We start from the raw sequence: 24,031 nt of genomic DNA, 5'->3' as shown, positions 1-24,031 counted from the left end.
AGACCAGACCAACATCTAATATGTGCGAAATTTATCAGCCTCGATACACAGGCATACACAAACACACTCGAACGGAGTGGGGCAGAAAGGATATTCAGGAGCAATGCTGCAAGGACGAAGGCAAACGGCATGGAAAATCGCAATAATAATTTTGCCTTTCAGCTTCGGTTTCGGTTTCTGTGGCATTCAAAAAGGAGGTGGCTGTGTCCTGAAAGCCTCCTGTGTGCGCGTGTGTGTGGCTGCCTCAAGGATGCCCAGCCATGTGAGTGGACAGTTGCGGTCTCTCGGATGCGAATGCTCCAATTATCCTGCGGGTTGGGGGCGGAGGTGATGACCCACCTCAAGCGCTGGCCGGGAATCGAAACTCACGGAATGCAATGCAGCTTGCAGATGCTCGGCTACTCGAGCATCGCAACATATATTTTCGTTATGCCCTTGCTGGCTATAACAGTGGGGTTTTCTTTTTTCTTTTCTTGGTTACAGTAACAGTTGGATTAAATTGTACAATGCTCCGACAGAGCATCCCATCCCATCCTTCTGCTCGTCGCTCGCTTTCGGGTCCTTTTGCATTTTCCAGGGGGTAGTAACGCCGTTTCGCCTTGATCCATATCCATTTGCCGTTCCAATTTCGGGTGGGGAGAGCCTTTTCCTTTGCACTGCCTAGCAGCCCATGGCCTGCAGGTAGCCCTGAATCTGCTCGCTTAAAGCATGTCTGGGGAGGGAGTTGATTAGTGTTGATTCTGTTAAGTGAATACCAGGTAGTGCTTACCCCAGTCCCTTGCCACTGGCCGTGGACTTCTTGTAGAGAGCGGCCAGCAGGAGGACCTGTCCGGTCATCAGCAGTTCTCGTTTGCCGTAGCTCAACCAGCCCTTGGTCTTGACCTGGGTGGTCAGAAGAACACGCTCCTCCAAGGGCTCACGAATCTCCCGTCGGGAAAGCTCGCGATCGATTCGTTGGAAATTTTCAAGTCCCTCACGCCTCGCCATTCCTCGCTCTTCTCTTCGCAGGTTAACACGTTCTTCTCGGCGGAGAGTTTCTCTTTGATTTTCGTTTCCTTCCCTGCGAAGATCCTCCCTTTGCTGAGTTACTACCACTCGGCGTCCCTCTTCTCGTTCATCTGTTCTTTCAACTTCTCGCTCTTCTCTTCGCAGATTAGCGCGCTCCGCTCGACGAGTGGCTTCTTCCTTTCGCTGCTCTCGTCCCTCACGCTGCTCTCGCTCTTCTCGTCGATCCACTCGTCGGGAGGTCTCGCGGTCTTCTCTCCTCAGATTATCCCGCTCTGCTCGTTGTTCCATTCTTCCATCGCGGGCTTCACGATCTTCTCGTCGGGCTGAGATGCGCTCGTCCTTTGGAAGAACTTCCCTATCTTCTCTCCGCTCTTCGCTGCGCCTTTCCGATCGCCTATCTCCTTCAAGTTCAACCCTTCGTTCTACATCACGAATATTCTGTCGCTCATTGCGTTCCATTCGACGGGAGAATTCACGGTCTTCTCGGCGAAGGTCTTCTCGTTGCTGTTCCCTGAGAGTTTCCTCTCGCTCCTCACGCCTAGCAGAGTCTCGTTCATTGCGACGGAGGTCATCGCTTCGCCGAGAATTGTCTCGCTTATCCCTGACTTCATTCACTCGTTGCACTTCGAATCGCACTCGATTTACCCGCTGTTCGCGTCTGGAGTGGTCTGGTTGGTCTCGGCGTTCTTCCACTCGCTCACGAATTTCGCCGTCTGTTTGTCGCCGATTCTCTCGCTCATTGCGCAGCTCAGATTCTCGTTCCATGCGTCTGGAGAGCTCTCTCTCAACGTTAGATCTGTCGTCACTACGACTCTCGCGTTCTTCATGCCTGGACATCTCGCGCTCTACACGGAGTTCTTCGCGCCTCTCGTTGGCTGCTTCTCGCCGAGATTCATCCTGTCGCCTGCTCAATTCCCGCTCCTCACGTTGTTCAACCAGTTCCAAACGGTCTTCACGTTGTTGATTGCGTGACTCACGAGACTCTCGGTGGTCTACTCGTTCTTCACGTCGCTCTACTCGAGCATCATGTCGGTCTACTCGATTCTCACGGGTATCAAGTCGCTCTGCTCGTTCATTACGATTATCACGTCGCTCTACCTGATTCTCACGAGCATCTTGACGCCCTAAACGGCTCTCACGAGCATCTCGTCGCTCTACCTTATACTCTCGGGTATCAAGTCGCTCCATTCGTTCCTCACGAGCTTCACGTCGCTGAACTGCATTTTCAAGAGTATCTCGACGTTCTTTTCGTTCCTCACGGGTATCAAGTCGCTCTACTCGTTCCTCAGGAGCATCTCGGCGATCTACTCGTTCCTCACGAGAATTTCGGCGATCTACTCGTTCCTCGCGAGCATCTCGGCGATCTACTCGTTCCTCACGATCATCTCGGCGATCTAATTGTTCCCCGCGAGCATCTCGGCGATCTACTCGTTCATCGCGAGCATCTCGGCGATCTACTCGTTCCTCGCGAGCATCTCGGCGATCTACTCGTTCATCGCGAGCATCTCGGCGATCTACTTGTTCCTCACGAGCATCTCGGCGATCTACTCGATCCTCACGAGCATTTCGGCGATCTACTTGTTCATCGTGAGCGTCTCGGCGATCTACTTGTTCCTCACGAGCATTTCGGCGATCTACTCGTTCCTCACGAGCATCTCGGCGATCTACTTGTTCCTCGTGAGTATCTCGGCGATCTACTCGTTCCCTGCGATCTACTCGTTCCTCACGAGCTTCACGTCGCTCCACTCGCTCCTCCCGAGCTTCACGGGGTTCAAAGCGTACCGAAGAGTCCACCCTGACCCTCGTTTCCTCGCGCCTCTCGTGTCCACGATCATCGCGGGCCACCGACTCGACGGGCACTCCTCTCTGCGCCTCGTCCGCGGCCTGTCTGTAGACCATGTGCTCATCGTAGTTATCCAGGCGGCGATGGGTGTCCTTGCAGATGGCACTGCCCGAGGTGTCGCCGCAGGAGAGCCTGCTGCTGGCCAACGCCAAGGTCAGACAGCCAAGTTGGAGGAGCAGGAGCACAACGCTGAGCCGGAACCTCATCATCTCGGTTGGTGCTGGGTCGTCAGGTACCGAAGAAGAAGATCGAAGATTCAGTTCGCTGCTGTTTCGCCAGCAGTCTGCACAACTGGAATGACTTCTCCAGAGGATTGTGGCCGCTTTTATAGCACAATCCGGCCTAGAACCTAATGGCCCAACCGCCCACGTTGGCACTTCCTGCTCCGCAATTTGCCGTGCTGATTGATTGAATTTCGCTTATCGCACATGTGCACCACTGCACCACCAAGTGGCGCAGACGCCACCGCTGTCCAATCGAGTGTTCCAATTTTCCATGAATGAAAATGGTGACGTCACACAGGGGGTGTGTACTCGTATATAGACAATAAATACAAGTAGGGAATCGATTTGCGGAGCTCGTTAACCACTTGTGACGTCAATATATGCGCACATAAGAGGATATTAAACTCCTTTACTTTATTTTCCCGAAGCGAGTGCACAACTGCGATAAGCGCAATTCAATCAAAATCAAATTAGAGTGCAGCGAGCAAAGGAGCCGGCCCAATAATTGGGGCTACTCCTGTGGCGCCTTAGATGGCCATCAGGGCGTGAAATTGCGCATCGACTTGGCAACTGTGTCCCGAATCAGGCAGGGAATCCGCTCTTGGTATAAAAGCGGGCCTAAGCAGCTCGCAGAGCTGTCAGTTGCCCAGATAATCGAGAGAGGAGCGGTCCCCCAGAACTGCCGGTTGGCCTCGGAACCGGCGGTTCCATTGAGGACTGGAGCCAGGAAGTCCCCGTCTCATCATTGGATCACCATGCAGAGTCCCAGCAACTGGAGTTTGCGCACCAGGCCGCCCTAAGAATATCGCTTAACTAAGTATCAACTGTGTAGTAACTAACAAAATAACAGTCTCCTTATATCGCTATATCGCTATATCGTTATATACTATATCTGCATCGTATTCGCATTAACCAATATGATATTGTATCCGTAGTCCAATAACCTAAACGTAATCACTGTTAACTTAGCCAGTTAAATGTTGCTGTTGTTTGGGATCGTATTGTCATGGAGCTGAAAGATTTGAGCAGCTTCTTCTCTTACTCGTCTAACCACAAAGCAAAAACTACTCGTATATATGTATGCAACTTCTACACTAATCCCACATGGAAAGCTAGAAACTATACTAAAGCCATATGCTGAAGTGCACGATACAAGAAGCACATATGATTACAAAGTTCGTTTATGGGGATTGCCCGAACCATCGGTAGTTATCCATCCACTTGTATGCCTAACCGAATACCAAATAAACTGTACTCGTACTCTAACCAAACGTTGAAGGAAACGCAAATTTGATTTATTATTGGGGGGTTCTAAAAGGAAATCTTAAGGGGTTTTTGGTTGAAAAACATTTTCCTTTAAATTTTAAGACGCTAAATAGGTAAAGCCAGTGATTTCCTTTAGTTTCATTGGGTTAACAGAGGGCGTATATCATTTTAGAGGCTTTTGGAGAACCTCCATTATAAAATAAAGTCCTCTGATGGTTTAAGCCATTAGCAACCCAAAAACTTTTTATTCCTTTAAAAAAAATATTAAACTTCTGGATTCACCCCTCAGAGTATCATCCATTGTAAGATGAAGTTCTCTGTAAACCATCAGCTCCATTAGCTCTCCAAAAACTCTTCATTTCTATAAAAAAAATATTTAAACTAAACCTTTCAGGACATTAAATAGGTAATACTATATTTTCTTTGGGTCTTTAGTAGTCACATATTATTTTTACAGGCTTTTAGAGAACTTCTGGTTTCACTTCTCAGAGTATCATCCAATATTAGATGAAGTTTTCTGATGCTTCAAACCAGTAGCTCTCCAAAAACTCTTTATTTTCATAAACACAAATATTAAAACTAAACATTTCAAGACAGTAAATAGGTAATACCAGTGATTTCCTTCAGTTTCTTTCCGTTCATCAGAAGCCCTATATCATTAAAAGAACCTTTGGAGAACTTCTGGTTTTACCCCACAGATTATCATCTATTATAAGATAAAGTTCTCTAGTGGGTTAAACAAGAAGTTCCCCAAAAACCCTATGCTTATCCTACACCATATCGCAGTGGGTGATGAGCAATGGCCGGCTGATTTTGCCATTCTTGGTTCCATGTGCCTCCATGGCCTCGATGACCTTGTCGCCGCGTATCACCCGTCCGAAGCCCACGCGCTGCCCCTTGGCCACCGGCAGAGGCTTGAAGCTGATGCTAAAATTGATGGCCCCGCCGGGGAATCCATGCACACAGTACTCCTTGGCGCAGGACAACACACAGCCATAGCGTCCGTGATTCACCACGCGCGTATCGAACTCCATGGGCTCTCGCAGGGAGGGCATGTGGCGCGACTGGTTCTTACAGCTGCTCAGGAGATAGCCCTCCAGCCAGAGGTGCGGGAAGATGCGGCGCACGGCGAACTCGTGGGACCTCTGGGCCAGGCAGGTGCGGACGAACTGCAGCACCACCAGCGGCGCCGCCTCCGTGTACAGCTGCACCACCACCTGGCCCAAGGGACGGCCATCCATCAGCCCGAAATGGAGGACAATCCTGGGCCGCAGCAGCCTCATCAGCTCGTAGTTGTCGCTGGGCAGGTGGAGGTCCCAGCCGTCGTACTTGGTGAACACCTCACTATCGGCCAGCACCGAACGGTTGGTCATCACACTGGGGCAGCCAGCGGTGCTCGTCAGAGATGGCCTCTTGGGCCATTTCCGCTGGGCCGCGGCACGTTTGCGTCCCTGGATCCTCATGAGCCGGCGCCCCAAGAGCCGGTTCTGATGCTCCACCAGGTCCAGCCTATGCAGCATCAGTGGCAGAGCCGATCGGGAGGCGAGCGGTGGGGCGTCCATGGAGTCAATGGTGCCGCCGGTGCGCTTGATCCTCGACAGATTCAGCAGCAGGCGCACATTCTCGTTGGTCCGCTCCAGAAAGCTGCGGGCATCCTGCTGCAGCACATTGAAGCCGCCCTGGGTCTTGGTGTTCAGCAGCGGCGGGCGCTGGTCCACCAGGCTGGTGGCCCACTTCAGGCGTTGCAGGTACAGCCTGTAGCGACACGGAGCCACTCGTCGTTGGTGCAGCTCCGAGAAGCTGGAGGCTCGCGAGGTGAAGGAACCGCCGTAGGTAAACCGATGCGAGTCGAACATGTCCGGCAAAAAGCGAGCTCAGGCTAGGGATTCTACTTTTTGGGCTATTTCTATACATATATCATCTAGAATACGGGCTGTGTATTGGAATACTGTGAATTTTTATTTGGTTTTTGTCTTAGTTGTCCGCCTGCTTGAGTTATAATATTTATGGGAGATCTATTACATTCGGTTCGGTTCTTAGCAGGGACCGTAGTTGCCTAGAAAACTCACCCGGTAATCAGTATGATCAAGTTTTATTTTACATATCCAATAGGAATATAGCAAAACTTGTCAATAATGATTATTGGGTAAGCTTTGCTTTGCTTAAAAATACAATTTACTGGTAGGTACTAACCACTCTATAAGAAATCATAAGAAAATCTTCATCTTCTAAGCATAATTTCTTATAGAGCTGTTAGTGTATGTTTAAATATATTTATTTTCTGTATAGGTGGTCGAAAAGATAGCATACTGATGTAGATCTCATTTATATAGGTAGGTTATAGGCTATTTGGAGGATTTTCTTTAAGGAAACAACATAAATACCCTTTATTTACGGTCCCTGGTTCTTAGCTTTTTTAACTTTTTCAAAGTTCTCTATCTTAAACGCACAATAATTGGTTTAGGTAAAAAAAATCGAATGTTACATGGGTAAAATTAATTGTGCTCCTACAGCACTCCTTGTCTAAATCAAATATATAATATTCAAGTTGAGATCGCTTCGAATTTCCGCACTTCGATATTCTATATACATAAAATACTTATGCCTAGTACAACTTTCGTTTCCCCCAGCCATCTCTTTCATTTCCAAGACCCAGCTGCCTCGCTCTCTTTCACACCTCTATTCCCGTCTCTCTCTAAGTTGTGTGAACATTTTTCTTTTTTTTTACTTTTGAACCATTCAATTTCTACATCGAAACACTGATATTTAAAATACTTTCTGCTCTAAGAACTACAATAACTTTAACCCTTTAAATATCCCTTCTGGTGAAGCCAAGGCCCTGGCTGCCAGACTGGATTGCGGCTGTTGGGGGGAAAGATCTTAAGCCTATGTATACGTTTTTGGCTAACTGATCACCGGTCGATACACTTATTGTTTCCGTTTTGAACACATTTGAATTTGGTTTCGAGAAAAGCGCAGGAGCGTCAGTTAGAGTTTCATTCGCTTGGAGCCGCAATCCAACCCGGCAGCCAAGGCTCCTTGGACACCCGATCCTGGCTAAAATTGCTTCATTATCGTTTATCATTGGATGTTTTACTGCTTAGACGGACTCTAGTCGAATTGGCTGGCATTGAACATGGCAATGTGTCTTAAATAGTATCCTAAAACCAACGAACTGTTCTACTTGTTGTTGTTCTCCTGCATCAGATCCTCGAGAGCGCCATTGAGCCGTCCCTTGCTGAGGGCCTCGACGAGCATGTGAAGTCGTTCCTCCCGCTCCGAGTGCCTACGCTCCAAAAGGGACACCTTGAAATGAGATGCAAACAAGAGAAATTAGCTTACAGGAATTTAAGTGATGATTACACTGTGCACAATCCAACCTCTACGATAACTTTTCTTGATTTTCTTGCACTTGAAATGAGTTCTTGATTTTGGGTGGTCTATTAAAGTGGTTTCTGTACCTTGGCCTTCAGCGCATAGTAGTCGACGGGCACCTTGCGCCGCTTCTGGGTGGTCAGGGCCTCCTCGCGCTCATTGAGGCGCTGCTGCAGGATTCGCACAGTCTCGTTGCAGGAGGCCAGCTCCCGTTCGTGGGCACTCTGCAGCGTCTTCAGCTGAAAGATGGCACATAAAAATCAAACTCCAGTCTGGTCACTTTCATTCAGCGTCAGCAGAAACACTCACATCCTGCAGCCGCTTGTCGTGGAGCGTTTTATAGTCGGCCTCTAGCAGGCGGTACTTGTTTTGGGCCTCCTTCAGAGCCTGACTTTCGGTGGCCGCCGGAATGTGGTCACTGTGGTGATGGTGATCGTAGCGCCGCTGCAGGGATCCGCCGCTGGCCTGCGCCCTGAGATCCAGCTTGCTGCCTGCAAGAGGCACCAACAAAATAATATAACTAATGGGTTTGCTAGATTATGTAAGCCATAGTTCGCGGGTTCATTGAGCCTGGCTTATGAGAAATTTTCACAAAGAGCGCTCATTGCATAATCCCAAATGTTATGAAGAGTGATTTACATTTCTTACACGCGCGTACGAAATTAAAACATTCGCCGATGATGCTATTTATGCGGTTACCGCCGTCCGCCTTCGGCATTTACAATTATTAACAAAACAAATTTGACGGAGCGACGGCTCATTAATTAGCCACAAAAAACCGCACAGCACATCCAAAATTCACAGAGGTACGACAAAAACAAATCGCAGGCGCAGAAAAAGAGATAATAAAAACCTCGCTGAGCTTTTTTGGCCAACGACACAAGCGGCTAACAAGTCATGGCATTATAAAACGTCCATTTGGAGGGGGCCTGGGGGGAGGGTTTATGGGGGAAAAGAAAGAAGAGGTGGGGCCGCAGAGAAGACCTGATCCGATCCAAGTCGATCACCAGCAGCGTCCAGCCAGTCCAGCGACCCGCCGCCAAAACAAACCCGCGTCTTTGACTTTGACTTTCGCTTTCGAATTTTCTTTTTCGATGGCCCAGCCGCACAGCACTGGCAGCAGCAGCGGCAATAGCAGCAGCAGCAAGAAATTCAAATCCGAATCGACAAAAGGTAAATAAACAGGTGACATAACCAAGTGCCCGAGATGGGGTCTCCGCCCCGCCCGCCTCCTGGCCATCCGGCGGCGCGTCTCCACATGTGCCTCCTCCGTCGGTGTCCCCAACTGCCACTCTGTGGATTCAGTTTCATTTCGACCGCTTGGCTTAACCCTAGCACTTTTGTTTAGGAAATAATTAGATATTATTTAAGTGCATTTTCGATTATTATAGTTAATTAATTTAAATAAATAATGATAAATTGAATTTTATGATTAATAACACATTAACTATATAAATAATTGAGATTTTAAATCCAAACTTATCTCTGTTTTAGCATATTTGGACTAGATATTTTTAGGCCTTAAGTTAAATGCAATATTTTTCAATAAAATATTAGTATTAAAAAAAAAACTTTATTAAAATGTTCTAAACATTTTTTATACGGTTTGCGATTTATGAAATACATATAACAAAAATCAATAGAAACATTGAAATAAAAACATAGAAATTCCATATTCGAACGTTTTTAGAACATACAAAAATATTTAAAAACAATATTTTTCTTATTTAATGTATTATGGGTAAAAAAAACTGCCTAGATTTACAAATTTCAAAATAAACCTTTTTAAATCATATAAAAAAATTTGTAATTAATAAATCTTTTAAAATAAAATGGTTTGCGTGAGTAAAACTAATTTTTTGATTTATAAAATATTAAACTCCCTCTAAAGTTTAGAGTCTAAACATATGTGTAAGTTACCTAAAATAATTATTTTTTAATATTATATACAATTTCCTAAACTAAGATGAGAAATATATAACCTTCACTTGAGCCTCAAAATTAAGAAAAAATAAAATGTTGCCTAAGACATTGGCAGAACTCTTCCAGCGGACCCCATTCAACTCAGAGGGTTAAGACGTCTTGGCCCGGCCGAAACGTGTTTGTCTTGGCCATTGGCCGGTGGCCGCTTAGCCGCTTAGTTGCGCTGCAATTGCCGTTTGAAACCAGTGCAAAAAGTGGTCAAAAGGCCGACAGCGTCGACAGCCGTACAATGATTTATTCCAGCAATTTATTTGCCGTCTCTAGAAGCGGAGTGGGCAGCGGGGTCTCCAGCTGGCGGAGATGGGGGGCAGGCGGAGGCGGGCATGGGAGGAGGAGGAGGAGGAGGAGGCGGTGTGGGGAACTACCAAGTGTACGTGCTGACCGGGCAGAGAAAGTCCATAAATTACCAGCCATCCATCGGCGACCGAGTGACACAAACACAACCGAAATTAGAGAGGGGCCACGAGATGGGCTTTTGGATTTGCTTGTGGATTTGGATTTGGATGTGGATGTGGCCTTTGGATTTGGGGGCTCTAGATGCTCACCTGCCTGGCTGGCGGAGCCACTGCCCTCCCTGTCCCGCTGCAGCTTCCGTATGGTCTTCTTGCACTCATCCAACTCCCGCGTGAGTCGCTGCATGGCCTTGTTCTTGATGGCCAAGTCGACGCGCATGCTCCTCACGGAGCTGAGCAGCTGGGCCTCCTCCTTGGAGCCCATGCCGCCGTGGCTGAGCAGCGAGAGCGTGGAGTCCGACTGCGAGATGGGCAGCTTGGAGGGACCGGCGGTGACCAGGGGCGAACGCCGCTGACCACCACTCTGCTTGGAGTTCGGACGCGACGTGTTTGGCGTGGAGTTGGCCGTGCTGCTGGTGCTGCTGCTGGCGGATGGGGCATGGGGATGGCCATGTAGGTGGACATGCGGCTGGTGGAGGTGCTGTTGCTGGCAAATCAGCGCTGGCGAGGGGCAGCCAATGGTGTTGGTGCTATGATCCCGTGTGCCATTCGCCGCCTGCGTTTGGGTGCCCATCGTGGTGGAGCTGACGGTGGCTGCTCCGCCCGGATTCACGCCACTGCCCACCGGTTCATCCTGCTCCAGGGGCTCCGTTTGGGTGCAATTGTTGTAGTATCTGTCCGCGCGCTTTTGCATATAGCGATCTAGGGTGCGCACCTGCGACTCGATCTGCTCGTTCAGCTTGGTATTGATCTCCTGGAGGCTGAGGAGTTGGAATATACAAGGCAATTAGCGTATGCCTTGGGAAGGAGGAGAATGTATCGAACCCACCTCAGCACCTGCGTCTCCAAGTCGGCAATGTGCGTCTCGTACTTGGCCTGCACCGAGTTGAAGCGCGCCTGCACATTGGCCAGGATCTGCTGCGCCTTGCGATCCTGCTCCTTGGCATCCGACTCCAGCTGGGCGATGCGCTGCTCCAGCAGCTTGCGGCTGTTCACGTTCTCCTGGTCGTTCAGCGGACACATACCAGGACTCTTGGAAGCCACTAAGGCAAATCATGAACAAAAAGCACTTAATTACTTAAAAGAATTTTAAAAATACGTTTTATATTTAATTTACCACAATTAAAAATATTAAAATTGTTATGAAGCTTTAAAAACAAAGATCTTGTTCATTTTTCTTTAAATATATATCTTAGACGATCGGAAATAAAATTATATCGGTAATAGTAAACCTGTAACCCTCTTGTAACTCTAGAGAATTTTAAAAAATATACTAATAAACGGTATCCAACATATTTTTTTATTCTCTAAATAGTTAGGCACTTTTTAAAGCATTTAAAAAACTTACTATTAAATGGTATCTGACACATTTTTATTCTATATATAATTTGGCACATTTTAAAGCATTAAGAACTATTATCAGCTTTAAAATACAAAGATCATGTTTATTCAATTTAAATTAAATCTTAAAAGAATTCAAAATAATATTATCTTAATAAAGCATAAGCTTTCCTCTCATTTACGAGATTGTAAATAAAAATATTATCAAAAATATATTTACTAAAAATTATCATATTTAATATTACTACAAGGTTTTAAATACAAAGATTCGACCGTGGTAATAAAAAATAATGGTAAACCTATAAGCTTTCCTGTTTCATTTAGATTTTTAATAAATATATTATTAAATGGTATTTAATTAATGTTTTTTATCCAGTTTTAATTATCTCAACAATAGTAAAAATGGATATGTTTAATAAATATATTATATAGTGCCAAATCTATATATATAGTACCTATATCTTGTTCTTTATATCATATACCATATTTTAAATTAATTTTTCAATTAAATATACTATCCCTAGGTGATCTCATTAACAGTAGCTTGTTTTCTTGTAACTATCAAATGCACTTTATATTTTCTAATCATTTCCAACCACACAGAGTTAGCCCGCAACTCACCTATTAGAGCGGACACCGAGTCCGGGTGCTTGCGCATGAGTATCCGCTCCATCTCGCGGCACTGGCGCTGCAGGTCCTGGATGACGCGGGCGTCCTTCTCCTTGCCCTCGCCCGTGCGCCGCCGCTCCTGGTGCGCCTCCTCGAGCTCCTCGCGCAGGTTGCGCTGCAGCTGGAGCGCCTCCCCACGATCCCGGCGCGCCGCCTGCAGCTCCGCCCGCAGCACGTTGGCACACTCGTTGAGATGCTGCACGTCCAGCTTGAGCATCTCGGACTCCTCCTGCAGCCGGCCGTTGTGCTCCCGGAGGGCACGCTGCGTCTGCGACAGCGAGTCGCTCTGCAGGCGCACGGAGGCCAGGCGCTCCTCGGTGTCCTTGAGCCGCTCCTGCAGCTGTTCGATCTCCAGCTTGAGCGCATGCTCCCGCGACACACTGCAGGCGATCTGCTCGATGGGCGAGCTCAGCGTGCTGACCAGGTGCTTGGGCGAGCTGCCCACCGCCTTCTCGCAGTAGCTGGCCATGGGCCTGATGGGCTGGCTGAAGGAGTGAATCCTGGACTGCCTGCCAGGTGGACTCCTCGCCAGTTGGCCAGTTGGATGAGCTGGCGCATCAGCCTCCGCCTCCGTGATCTCCTCCATCTGCAGAGAAAATATAAAATTAATTCAAGCATTAGCTGTGATTTTTTTATTGGTATAATTACGCTTAAGGTAGTGTAGAATAAATATTTATTGCAAATAAAAGTGGCTACTGGCGAAAGTAGAAATTACTTGTGTTTTTTGTACCCCCTAAACTATTAGTTAGAAAAGCATTTCAAAAAGTTCCCTCCGCACACATACAGAAGGCACGTTTTTCCCTGGCAAATTTAGAGGCCCAACTTAACATCTCATTTACAGACTCCGTGAAAGATGAAGCGGTTCGATGAGTCGGGGCCACGGGGACATGTGAAAGTGCTGGGTGGCTTGAGGCTCCTCCGGGGTGTGGCAGCTCAGCGGTAATGAGCCACAAAAAAGGCGTGAAGGTGCACGCTGCGGGAATAATAATAATACTTAATATTTGTCGTCGCTCGGCGCTGGTTTCTTTCTCCGCCGCCATCATCCCCGGCAGAGGGATGGGTGAGCAGAGTAGGCCAGTGGGAAAACAAAGCCAGTTAGGAGTGCACACCGCAGTGACAACTTCATGTCCCGCTGCACGGTGGGATTTGGTGGTAGTTTTTTGGACAGAAAAGGGGTTTTAGTTCAGAAATAAATAGATCGCCTATAGCTCTTCTTAACTTTATCAAATATACAGCAAATTTACTTGTTATTTATTACTTTAAAAAGGTAAACTAACTAATATTATAAGAGGCATACATGCAAAACAAAAGACTTAAGCGACGAACTTAGAGTTACAGTTTCAAGCCAAAGTCTTTTACAACACAGTTTTTCAATAATTTATTTTCGATTTTACATTAATTTTTAATAAATTTTGTATATAACACACTATACAAAATTGATTGCCATAAATAAACTATTTATAAAATATTACAGAATAAAAAACATATTTTAAATGAAACTTATCATAAGTAATACAATATTTTATACAATATTATTTGTTTAAAAATATATGAACAGTTCATGAACATTAGAAAATTTTGGTAATTTAATTAGCAGCCCAAACAAAATATTTAGGCAGAACTATTTTATAAGTAGTAATACTATTAGTAGTACTATATTTTAAAGCTCAACAATTTTACAACACAATTTTTTTTAGAATTCTTTTTTTATACTACTAATATTTTTTTAATTATTACAATTTAATAACATTACATTTGTTGTCCTTAGTTTATTGCAATGAATGCTTAATATTAAATGTTGTAGAAAAGTGAAAATATCTTTGTAAACATAATATAATTTAGAAAAATATATGAACATTGTTCACTGCTGAAACGAAAGACTCAGGCAACGAACTGGGCGCTGCCAAACTGGGCCCACTGTGCGCAGCCGCGACCCTCGTCAAACGCTATCGACTGTCAAGTGGCACCGTGGGCATTATGGTTAGCCGCAGCCGTAAGGAGATAATTGGGATGATGTGGGCGTCCAGCAGCAGCGGCAACAATAACAACCATGCACTCGACACTCGAAAAAAGCAGCGAAATATTGGAGAAGAAAGAAAGTTCGTGGCACTGCCTCCGCCCCCTGCCCCGCCCACCATCGCCCATTGTCCCACTGTGCACGTGTGCGTGTGTGTGTTGTGTGTGCATCGATTTTAAGTTGCTTTTTCGGCATTTACCAGCCGGCAACTGACATTGCGGCCCACTCTCGCTTTCATCGACTGCGCCGCCGAGTTGGCAGTAGAATCTACCTGGAAAGCATCGTCGTACACCTTCCACCGCTTACACCATTCACTCCATTCATACTTTTGTGCACTTTATGGGGCTGCCACTTTCCACTTTGAAATCGACTTGAAATGTGTGAACCTCTTTCTGTTGGTAATTGGAATTGGTTCTACTTCGTTAGCAGCTTTAAGTGGTTCAATAAATATTGGTCTACTTAAATAGCAGAAAATATCATAAATTGATTAAATTAATTTTAAATATATTTTTTGTTATTTTTCAGTTACATAAATAATAAAAGATAATCATTTTATTTGTATTGAAATAAGGAATAAAAAATAAAACGAAAGACTTAGACAACGAACTTATATTACCATGTTTTACTTTGTTTTTTTTTACTTTTTATTAATATAATTTCTTTAGTTTAGATAATGTATTTTGATGTATTTTTTTAATTAATAATAAAAAAACAAAAATAATGCTTTACAACTTATATCAATTTTTTTATAATTCTACACAAAATAAAAGAAACGAAAGACTTAGGCAACGAACTTGAAATACCATTTTAAATAAAATATTTATTTATAATTATTTCTTATTTTTGGTAAAATAATTGTCCCAAGTGTTTTTTCTTAAAAAAATATAAAATATAGTATAGTATATATATATATCAATATATGCTCGGTAATATAGTATGCCAAGCTTAATTTTTTAAATAAAAATAATAATTTATAAATATAAAAAAATAGAAAACCTTTAAAGTACAATACAATTTTTAATTTATATATAATAAAAGCTTGATTTTCTGTGTAAATAATTAATCTAAGCCCTTGAATGGTAATGAAAATCGTTTTATATCGCAAATAACAAATAAATTTATTGTTTTTGCTTTGACTGAAATATTCAGAAATAAAAAAAAAGATAGATAATTTACCTAAGCCTTAGCAGTTAATAAAGATCTCATTGCCAATTAATTAGCACTAACTCGCTAAGCAGACGTTAAAATATTTTGCTATCCATTGGGTCCATTTGCAGGGGGGTGCCAGCGAGCGGGGTGAATGTGGAGTGGCACTTGCCAGTCGCCAGATGTCGGTCGATGCGATCGAGAAACCACAAGGGGACAACTATTAAGGACAATTTCACTACTTGACCCAGGCGGTGGCGATTTCGAGATACGTGTGTGTGCTGCTTTGCAATTACTTGAACTCTCGCTCTTCCTCAATTGTCATTTGATAAACTCGACTTATAAAGTGAAAGGAGCGGCGCAGCGGCAATGGGACCGCCACCAATAAACCGCCGGCAATTGTTTGCCCGCCGACGAGGTGCGGTTGATTAGAGAGCAGAGCAGAGCGTGGGTACTGGCAGTGCCCAAGCGACAAGAGCCACACACAAAATACAAAGCACAAAAACAGAGCCACAGGCCGCAGAGCAACTGATTCAGAAACCATGTCAATGGGCAAATTGGAAACTTTTAAAGCGCGCCAACGCCGCACAACGCACGGCAAATGAAATAAGATACAGAAAGATATACAGCCACGATCTGGCTGTGATTTCGTGTGCCGAATCCGAGGAGTCACGGGTGCGTCCTGCTGGACTCGTTCGATGAATGCACATGGCCATTAACCCGTCCAACGCCGATTGCAGTGACAATAAGCAGTGCAGTTAGCACGAGACCGCCAATTGACATCGATCATTGATTGGGGCCCCCGGCTGATTCAGCGATTCGCATCGATCTGGAAATGGATCTTCAGAATGGCCTGCTGTGCATATAGAAAGTCGAGCAGGCGGTAATTGTGACAGCTGATGGCACTTACGGAGCGCTACATTTAGTATTTATCAATATTTAAATGAGGAAAAGTTATTTATGGCATCGGACACTCGACCAGGCTTGATTGTTGAGGGGAAGTGTGAGGCGAGCTGGCTTTTAAGTCATATTAACTATAGATATCTTAGATATTTTAATGGAATTAATGCTTAGCTGGGATTTGGTTTATAGATCTTGCTTGCCATCTAACTATCTGTAACATAATACTAGACTTTGGTTCACATTTTCTTAAAAATAAAAATTCCTTTAGTTATATTATTTTATAATTGCCTATAATAACTATAGATATCTTAGATATTTTAATGGATTAAATGCTTAGATGGGATTTGGTTTATAGATCTTGCTTGCCATCTAACTATCTGTAACATAATACTAGACTTTGGTTCACATTTTCTTAAAAATAAAAATTCCTTTAATTATATTATTTTATTATTGCCTATAATAACTATAGATATTTTAATGGATTAAATGCTTAGCTGGGATTTGGTTTATAGATCTTGCTTGCCATCTAACTATCTGTAACATAATACTAGACTTTGGTTCACATTTTCTTAAAAATAAAAATACCTTTATTTACATTATTTTATTATTGTCTATCTGAAACCCTTGTTTATATATCCTATTTACTATCTTTAATATTTCCAAATATCTTTAGTTGACATTCTCTTAAAATATAAATTCCTTTAACTACACTATTTTATTAATTCTTGTATTGGGAATTACTTTTCAATCTACCTTATTATCTGTTATACTAATAAATCACTTAAGCTTACATTTTGTTAAAATAAAAATTCCTTTTAATATTTTATTTTATTATATATCTAAAAATACAACACAGTACCAACAATTTCGGCTATTTGCTCAAGCTAAAAGTAGATCACATAGTTAACTTCTCAAGAACTTCGGGGTATATTTTGAGTTTTGGTATTTGTGTGATTTGGTACATCTGTGATTTGGTTTATAGATCTCTTAAATTATATTTTTAATTTTAAAATATTATACAACTTATTCTTATTGCTTAAGTAATAACATGATCGTATGTTGGTTTCTCAGGCATTTCTGATTTTTTATAGAGCTGAATATATTTTGTTATCAATAACCTCATGTCTATAATTTGGTTTGTAAATCTTTTAAATCATACTTTCAATATTACAATTTTTTTCAACGGGTAGGTGATATTGTGTTTTAGTTTTGCCATTTCATATAACATATATATATTCAATTATATATTTTTAATTAAATATATAATATCAACTATTTTCCCAAGTTATAAATAGATCACTTGTTTAGTTTCTCAGGCAGTTCGGGGTTTCTAGAGTTCTGATTTTATAGCACTGAATATCTATTATCAATATTATAAACCTTTTAAATTAAATTTTTAATCATAAAGTGTTCTTTAACTGGTAGTTGATATTATGACTTAAATTTAGTCATATTTCTTATATAAATATATTTTATATTACAATATAAAAATACAATCTGCAGTACTAAAGATATCGCTATCTGCCCAAGTTATAAATAGATCACTTGGTTAGTTTCTCGGGAATTTCGAACTATATCTTGCTTTTTGATCTGTTATAGCATTGAATACATTTGCTTATCACAGTCTCTTGTTATGCTTGGCATCGATCCCGAAAGAAAGCGAGAGCGGGTGACCCGTCGATATGGAAATGTGGGATCGGAGGCGCAGATGGAAGATGTGGATGGTTATGGTTATGCCGATGACACTTGCCCAGCGGGAGGGGATTAACATAAGCGGCGGCGGCGGCGGTCTCTCACAAGGAAGAGAGCCGAGCCAGCACGGGCCCCTGGGATTGGACACTTGGCAGACATTAACATACATAACAAGTTCCACACGGCGATGGCCAGTGTAAGCGGGCAGCGACGCCGACTGCAGCGGAGCCGCTCTGCCGGCGGCGTGGAGAGAAATATCGAAAATGAAATGGCAATACTTTCCCAGCGTTGGTATAAAAGCGCCACTCCACCAATGGGACATGTCTCATTACGGTTCACAGTCAGATCCCGCCAAGATGTACAACGCGAGATCGCGTGGCAACGCTGCCAACGAGGGGATTGCCCCCAAAAGAATGCTCACCATCGGCGCCCTGCTCCTCATCCTGGGCGTTGGCCAGGTGGCCGCCATGTCGCTGGATCGCCTGGCTCTCGAGAGGAACGAGCTGCCCGCCGAGCAAGCGCATCAGCAGCAGCAGCAGCAGCGGCAGCAGGATGTCCTCGTGGACGACATGAAACTGACCTCCATTCCCTCCGCCGACTCCTCGGACATGTACATGCTGGTGCCCGAGACGGTGGCCAGCCAGCTGGAAGACACCGAGCATGTGAATCGCAACTCGATTGAAGCCAATCCCGAAGTGGATCCCTCCAGTTCCGCCGCCTCCGACATGCTGATGCTGGAGAGCGACTCCAGTCCAGCCATGCAGTTGGTCGAGCTGCCCAGCGACATTACGGTGGCCGAATCCCAGCCAGAAACGGAGCACGATCTGGACAGCGAGCATCAGCAGCCCGAGTCCATCGAGGAGCATGTGATCTTGATGAAGCCGCTCAGCCAGGAGGCTCAGCTGGAGCAAACGATGGACTTTGCCACTGAGGCGGCACCAGTTCCCCTCCAGGATGATCAGGCAGAGGATGAGGAGTCTCCAGCTGCCACTGCCACCGAAACTGTGCTCGAGGAGTCGGAGAAGGAAGCCGAGCCACATATGGACGATCAGGTGCCCGAGGAATCGGAAACTCAGCCGGAACAGGTGCAGCCAGAGGAGTCCCAGCCGGAACAGAAGTTGGAGCATGAGGCTCAGGCAGAGATTGAAGCTCAGCCAGAGGTTGAGGGCCAATCAGATATGGAAGCCCAGCCTGAAGGTGATTCCCAGCCAGAGGTTGAGTCCCAGCCAGAGATTGAGTCCCAGCCAGAAGCCGAATCCCAGCCAGAAGCCGAATCCCAGCCAGAAGCTGAGTCCCAGCCAGAAGCTGAGTCCCAGCCAGAGGTTGAAACCCAGCCAGAAGCTGAGTCCCAACCAGAGGTGGAAGCCCAGCCTGAGGCAGAATCCCAGCCAGAAAAGAACCTCGAAGCCGAAGCCGAAGTGGAGAAAGCCAGCGACAACGAGGTGGACACCACGGAGGCATCTCTGATGGAAACCCTGGTGGAGGGCCTTGAAGATGGTCTGACCGCCGCCATGGACAACCTGGTGCCCGAGGAACTGGCCGAGGCCACTGAGAATAAGGAGCCGGAACAGGAAACCGAGGAGGAGCAGTCACCAGTCACCGAAGCCATCGAGGAGCAGGCAGTCCCGGAAGTTGAGCAGGAAAAGGAGAAGGAACCCGAGCAGCTCACCCTGGCCGATGAGCCGGAGGAAGAGTCAGTCCCAGCCGCGAATGCCGAACCAGCGGAGGTTGCTCCAGAGCAGCAGGTGCAAGAGGAGATTGCTCCCGCTGAAATTCCCGAGGAAGCCAAGCCTGAGGAGGATGTTCCCAAGGAGGATGAGGCTAAGCCTGTAGAGGAATCCAGGCCAGAGGAGGAGGTCAAGGCGGAAGAGGAATCCAAGCCAGAGGAGGAGGCCCAGAATGATGCAGAGATTCAGCCTGTGATAAGTGAAATGAAACCTGAGGAAATCGCAGCTGAAGTTCCTGCTGAGATTCCTGCTGAAACCCCCGCCGAAGTTCCCGCGGAAACTTTTGCTGAAATCCCAGCTGAAACTGCGGATGAAACTCCTGCTGAAGTCCCAGCTGGAATCCCAGAAGAAACCCCTGCTGAAATCCCAGCTGAAACTGCTGATGAAACCCCTGCCGGAACCCCTTCTGGAACCCCTTCTGAAATTCCTGCTGAAACTCCCGCTGAAACCCCCGCTGAAACTCCCGCTGAGATCCCCGCTGAAACTCCCGCTGAGATCCCCGCTGAAACTCCAGCTAAAATCCCTGCTGAAGTCCCAGCTGTAACCCCGGCTAAGACCCAAGACGAGATCCAATCCGACTCTACCCAAACCGAGCCTGAGGCGGAGAAGGAAACCAAGCCCGCCGAATCCTCCCTGCTGACCACCATCATTCCCACGGTGGTGGCCCAGCCCCAGGTGCCATCGCAGCCCCTCCAGGTGCAGGACAGTGTGCTCAACTACGTCAACGCCTCGTTCCTGCAGCAGCAGCCATCGGAGACGGATCTGCCCAAGACGGAGGAGGAGTCCCCTGTCAATGCCCATCTGAGACGCTACGATGGCGCCCAAGTGTGGCGCATTGTGGTCCAGACCGACAAGGACAAGCGCATGGCCGATGAACTGCAGTCCAAATACGGTGGGTGCACATTCTTAATGCTTTAAAATCTGTAACTAATCACATTTTGTGTTAATTTTCAGATGGTCAACTGTGGAAGGAGGTCAAGCAGGAGGTGGACTATCTGCTGAAACCCCAGGTTTTGGCCGCCGCCGAGCGCCACATTCGCGCTGCCAATCTTTCCCGCATTGTTCTGATCGACAACCTGCAGCACGTCATCGAAAAGGAGAATCCGCCAGCGGAGAAGATCGCCGAGCTCCAGAACAGAAAGGGTAAGTGAAAGAGAGAGGAGTTCGGAATGTGTTGGGAATCAGTTTGGAATCAGTTTAGAATGTATTTTGAATGCGTTGGGAATGTGTTGGGAATGTGTTGGGAATGTGTTAGGAATGTGTTAGGAATGTGATGGGAATCAGTTTGGAATGTGATGGGAATCAGTTTGGAACCAGTTTAGAATATATTAGAAATGTGTTAGGAATGAGTTGGGAATGTGTTGGGAATCAGTTTGGAATCAGTTTGGAATCAGTTTAGAATGTACTAAAAATGTGTTAGGAATGTGATGGGAATCAGTTTAGAATGTATTAGAAATGTGTTAGGAATGTGTTAGGAATGTGTTTGAAATGTGTTATGAATGAGTTAAGAATGGTTTAGGAATAATTTCAAAATAAGTATGGTTATTTGAACAAGAGAGAAATCATGAAAATGTTATCATTTAACCTGTTCTGGAGATACGCAAAATAACAGCTCTATAATAGAAAAGAAAAGTGAGTGCGGAAGGAGTTTGGAATTAGTAAAGAAAGAATGAGAAATGAGTTGGGATTGATTTGGAAAACATTACGTATTGAATACTTTTGCAGACTATTACAATAACATATTGTTTAAAAGAAGTATAGAATTCAAAGACCTTATGATCTCAAAAAGAAAATTTCAAGGAAAACAGAACACCCTTTCCTTGCTTTGTATCCATTACTCGTAGAACAGAGGCATATTTCCCCATTTTTTATTATTTATTTATTGAGTGCTAGGAGTATGGGACTCTGAGTGACAGGTGGTGCAACCAAGCGGTGGCCCGATGCCACCCCTTTTGCGCCAGCGAGGTGTCGCCGCAAACGAGCATTTAATGCACTCGGCGAGGGGCGTGTGAAAAGTCATCAAGCGCAAAGTGGCTTTGCCATAGGAACGTGCCACGTGCCACGAAGGCCCCCCGACTCCCAACTCCAAATGGGGAGGGGGGGAAAAAAAAAGCTCAAAAAACGCACCCGTAGAAAAGGGACAGGTCCTTGCAAGACGCTATTGTTTAATCGATAGCCGGCGAAAAACGGGGAGCGCCAGACGACGCCAAGACCAAGATGCCCCAGGGTTCAAGTTGAGGGTCAGGTGCCCTGCCTTCCTCCAAGTTGAATGAACCCGCACTCACATGCCTTTTCTACTTTACACCCATCACAGGACACCGGCTCACCTGGCAGGCCTACCACCGCCTGGAGGACATCCACGGCTTCATCGACTACATGGCCAAGACCTATCCGGATATTTGCTCCACGGAAGTCATTGGCTACTCGGTGGAGAAGCGACCCCTGAAGATTCTCAAGTGAGTGTGCTGGCAAATCACACTTGTATTCCTTAATATTGAAATGTTTTTCGTCTCCCATTAGGATTTCCAATGGCAATGCCCGTAATCCCGGCGTCTGGATCGATGGTGGCATGCATGCCCGCGAGTGGATCAGCCCGGCGACGGTCACCTACATCGCCAACCAGCTGGTCGAGGGCTGGGAGGACCTGCCCGAGCACATGCGCAGCATCAACTGGTACATCCATCCGGTGGCCAATCCCGATGGCTACGAGTACTCCCACACCACCGATCGCCTGTGGCGCAAGAACATGCGGGCCCATGGCCGCCAGTGTCCCGGAGTGGATCTCAACCGTAACTTTGGCTACAAGTGGGGCGGCAAGGGCACCTCGGCCAGTCCCTGCTCGCAGACCTACCGCGGCAGCAAGGCCTTCTCCGAGCCCGAGACCTTCTACATCTCCAAGTTCATCAGCGGATTCCCCAGGGAGACCTTCCAGGCGTACCTCTCGTTCCACAGCTACGGCCAGTACATCCTCTACCCATGGGGCTACGACTACCAGCTAACCCAGGATCGGGCCGATCTTGATCGCGTGGCCCGACAGGCGGGAACGGTGAGTTTTTCGAATATATATTATAATATTCTTATTAATATTGTTCAGAATTTTCAATCAATACTTTTTTTTTTAATTTGAAAATTTAAGATTTTAAGGGTCTTTCAAGGAGGTTCATATCATTTCTGATTATATTTTTTAAGTTACTTGAAGTTTTTAAAGGCTCTAGCTTATAAAATCAATAAGTTTAGAAATTTCCAAACATTTTGTTTGAAACCTGATGCAAACTAAGAATAAGGTACCTATGATACTGACTTAAATTAAAATTTACTTAATAAATTTATACTCAAAAGTCATGGAAAACAGGGAAAACAGCTTAAAAACATTTTTAAAATATATATATTTTCAAAAAGGTTTAGTTTATGAAATATTTTGTAAATAAATCCAGTCAGTTAGTCAAAAAAAGTAGGTGTATAAGTACCAAAAAGCTATAAGTAAGTGTGATAAGGCTATATATTTATCTTTCTTAAAAAGTTGGGAACTGCTCCTAAAGTTTATAGGTTTCCTGCTCGAAAATGGTTGATTTATCAAAAAAAAATATTCAAAATGTAGCTCAAAAAATCGAATAATAATTTGTATTATTTTTTCAGAGCATCACCAAGTCGACGGGAGTGAAGTACACGGTGGGATCCTCCGCCACAACCCTGTACCCCGCCGCCGGAGGCTCCGACGATTGGGCCAAGGGCATTGCGGGCATCAAGTACGCCTACACCATCGAGATGGGCGACACTGGACGCTACGGCTTCGTCCTGCCCGCCCGGTTCATCCAGTACAATGGCAAGGATGGCGTGACCTTCGCCGACACGGTGGCCCGGGCCATTGCCCAGGGACGCGGCAAATCGGTGGCCAGGAACGGCAGTGGCAGCCGGAGGCGTCGCCACTAGTCCAGTCCACTTAGCTCAATGCGATTTTTTGTAAATCATCCTAATGATTTTTTTTTTTGCTATTTATATGAATACTATTTATTTATTTATTTATTCTACTTGTAACTAGACGAATTGAACACACACAAAAGAACACACAAAAACAAAACAAAAAACTCATCTAAATAGACTGAAAAATGTTTATTAAAAAAGTAAAAGATTAAAAATTAAAACAAAAAATGTTTTTAATGAGGGGGGCGACAGAAAAATAAAGTAGGGGTTGTGATCGCTTCAAAGAGAAAAATTCTTTATCAAAAGAAAAATGGTAAGAGAAGTCTCAAAAAAAAATATATATATAAGAAAAAAAAATATTGTCCAAAAATATTAAAAATGGTGGAAAAAGCTCTTATAAAGTCTTTATACTTTAAAATCATATTAAATTTATATATATTATATATAAAAATAAATTTTTTTTT

At 45.0% G+C, this 24,031-nt stretch overlaps 4 protein-coding genes across 5 annotated transcripts in view; 1 reads left to right on the top strand and 3 right to left on the bottom strand.

Moving 5' to 3' along the window:
• Window positions 1-373: 373 nt before the first annotated feature.
• LOC108036329 (trichohyalin) lies at window positions 374-3,132 on the bottom strand. The gene is made up of 2 exons (XM_017112358.3): window positions 770-3,132; window positions 374-712 (listed from the first exon to the last, which is right to left on the bottom strand). Exons 1-2 carry the CDS (start codon window positions 3,058-3,060, stop codon window positions 661-663), a joined length of 2,343 nt encoding a protein of 780 aa, XP_016967847.1. The 5' UTR covers window positions 3,061-3,132; the 3' UTR covers window positions 374-660.
• Window positions 3,133-4,737: 1,605 nt separating this feature from the next.
• Window positions 4,738-6,227, bottom strand: LOC108034871 (uncharacterized). Its single transcript, XM_017110110.3, has one exon. The coding sequence runs from the start codon at window positions 6,195-6,197 to the stop codon at window positions 5,112-5,114; it is 1,086 nt and encodes a 361-aa protein (XP_016965599.1). The 5' UTR covers window positions 6,198-6,227; the 3' UTR covers window positions 4,738-5,111.
• Window positions 6,228-6,279: 52 nt separating this feature from the next.
• The window catches only part of LOC108034575 (centrosomal protein of 162 kDa), a 34,050-nt gene continuing 16,298 nt past the window's right edge, over window positions 6,280-24,031 (bottom strand). Inside the window, exons 2-7 of one of the 2 annotated variants that reach the window (XM_017109544.3) lie at window positions 12,114-12,747; window positions 10,981-11,194; window positions 10,245-10,912; window positions 8,026-8,207; window positions 7,803-7,955; window positions 6,280-7,647 (exon numbers count right to left, since the gene is read on the bottom strand). In XM_017109544.3, the coding sequence (XP_016965033.1) occupies window positions 7,522-7,647; window positions 7,803-7,955; window positions 8,026-8,207; window positions 10,245-10,912; window positions 10,981-11,194; window positions 12,114-12,747 (1,977 nt within the window). In that variant the 3' untranslated portion in view covers window positions 6,280-7,521. Of the gene's footprint in view, window positions 7,648-7,721; window positions 7,956-8,025; window positions 8,208-10,244; window positions 10,913-10,980; window positions 11,195-12,113; window positions 12,748-24,031 lie in introns of both variants that reach the window. The other variant, XR_007763250.1, reaches the window with a different exon arrangement.
• Window positions 18,262-23,794, top strand: LOC108034482 (neurofilament heavy polypeptide). The gene is made up of 5 exons (XM_044092820.2): window positions 18,262-20,538; window positions 20,601-20,789; window positions 21,961-22,102; window positions 22,167-22,692; window positions 23,283-23,794. The coding sequence occupies exons 1-5, from the start codon at window positions 18,276-18,278 to the stop codon at window positions 23,574-23,576; spliced, it is 3,414 nt and encodes a 1,137-aa protein (XP_043948755.1). The 5' UTR covers window positions 18,262-18,275; the 3' UTR covers window positions 23,577-23,794.

This window comes from Drosophila biarmipes, chromosome X, assembly GCF_025231255.1.
Source record: "Drosophila biarmipes strain raj3 chromosome X, RU_DBia_V1.1, whole genome shotgun sequence".
NCBI classification, from domain to species: Eukaryota; Metazoa; Arthropoda; class Insecta; order Diptera; family Drosophilidae; genus Drosophila; species Drosophila biarmipes.
The sequence above is the reverse complement of the archived record's forward strand: the minus strand, read 5'-3'. Positions and strand labels throughout refer to the sequence as shown.

Coding starts and splice junctions, on each gene's coding strand:
- LOC108034871 (XM_017110110.3), bottom strand. CDS start 6,197: ATGTTCGACTCGCATCGGTTTACCTACGGCGGTTCCTTCACCTCGCGA.
- LOC108036329 (XM_017112358.3), bottom strand. CDS start 3,060: ATGATGAGGTTCCGGCTCAGCGTTGTGCTCCTGCTCCTCCAACTTGGC. Junction 713..769: donor GCCAGTGGCAAGGGACTGGG/GTAAGCACTACC, acceptor CTCCCTCCCCAG/ACATGCTTTAAGCGAGCAGA.
- LOC108034482 (XM_044092820.2), top strand. CDS start 18,276: ATGTACAACGCGAGATCGCGTGGCAACGCTGCCAACGAGGGGATTGCC. Junction 20,790..21,960: donor CGAGCTCCAGAACAGAAAGG/GTAAGTGAAAGA, acceptor CACCCATCACAG/GACACCGGCTCACCTGGCAG. Junction 22,693..23,282: donor TGGCCCGACAGGCGGGAACG/GTGAGTTTTTCG, acceptor TTATTTTTTCAG/AGCATCACCAAGTCGACGGG.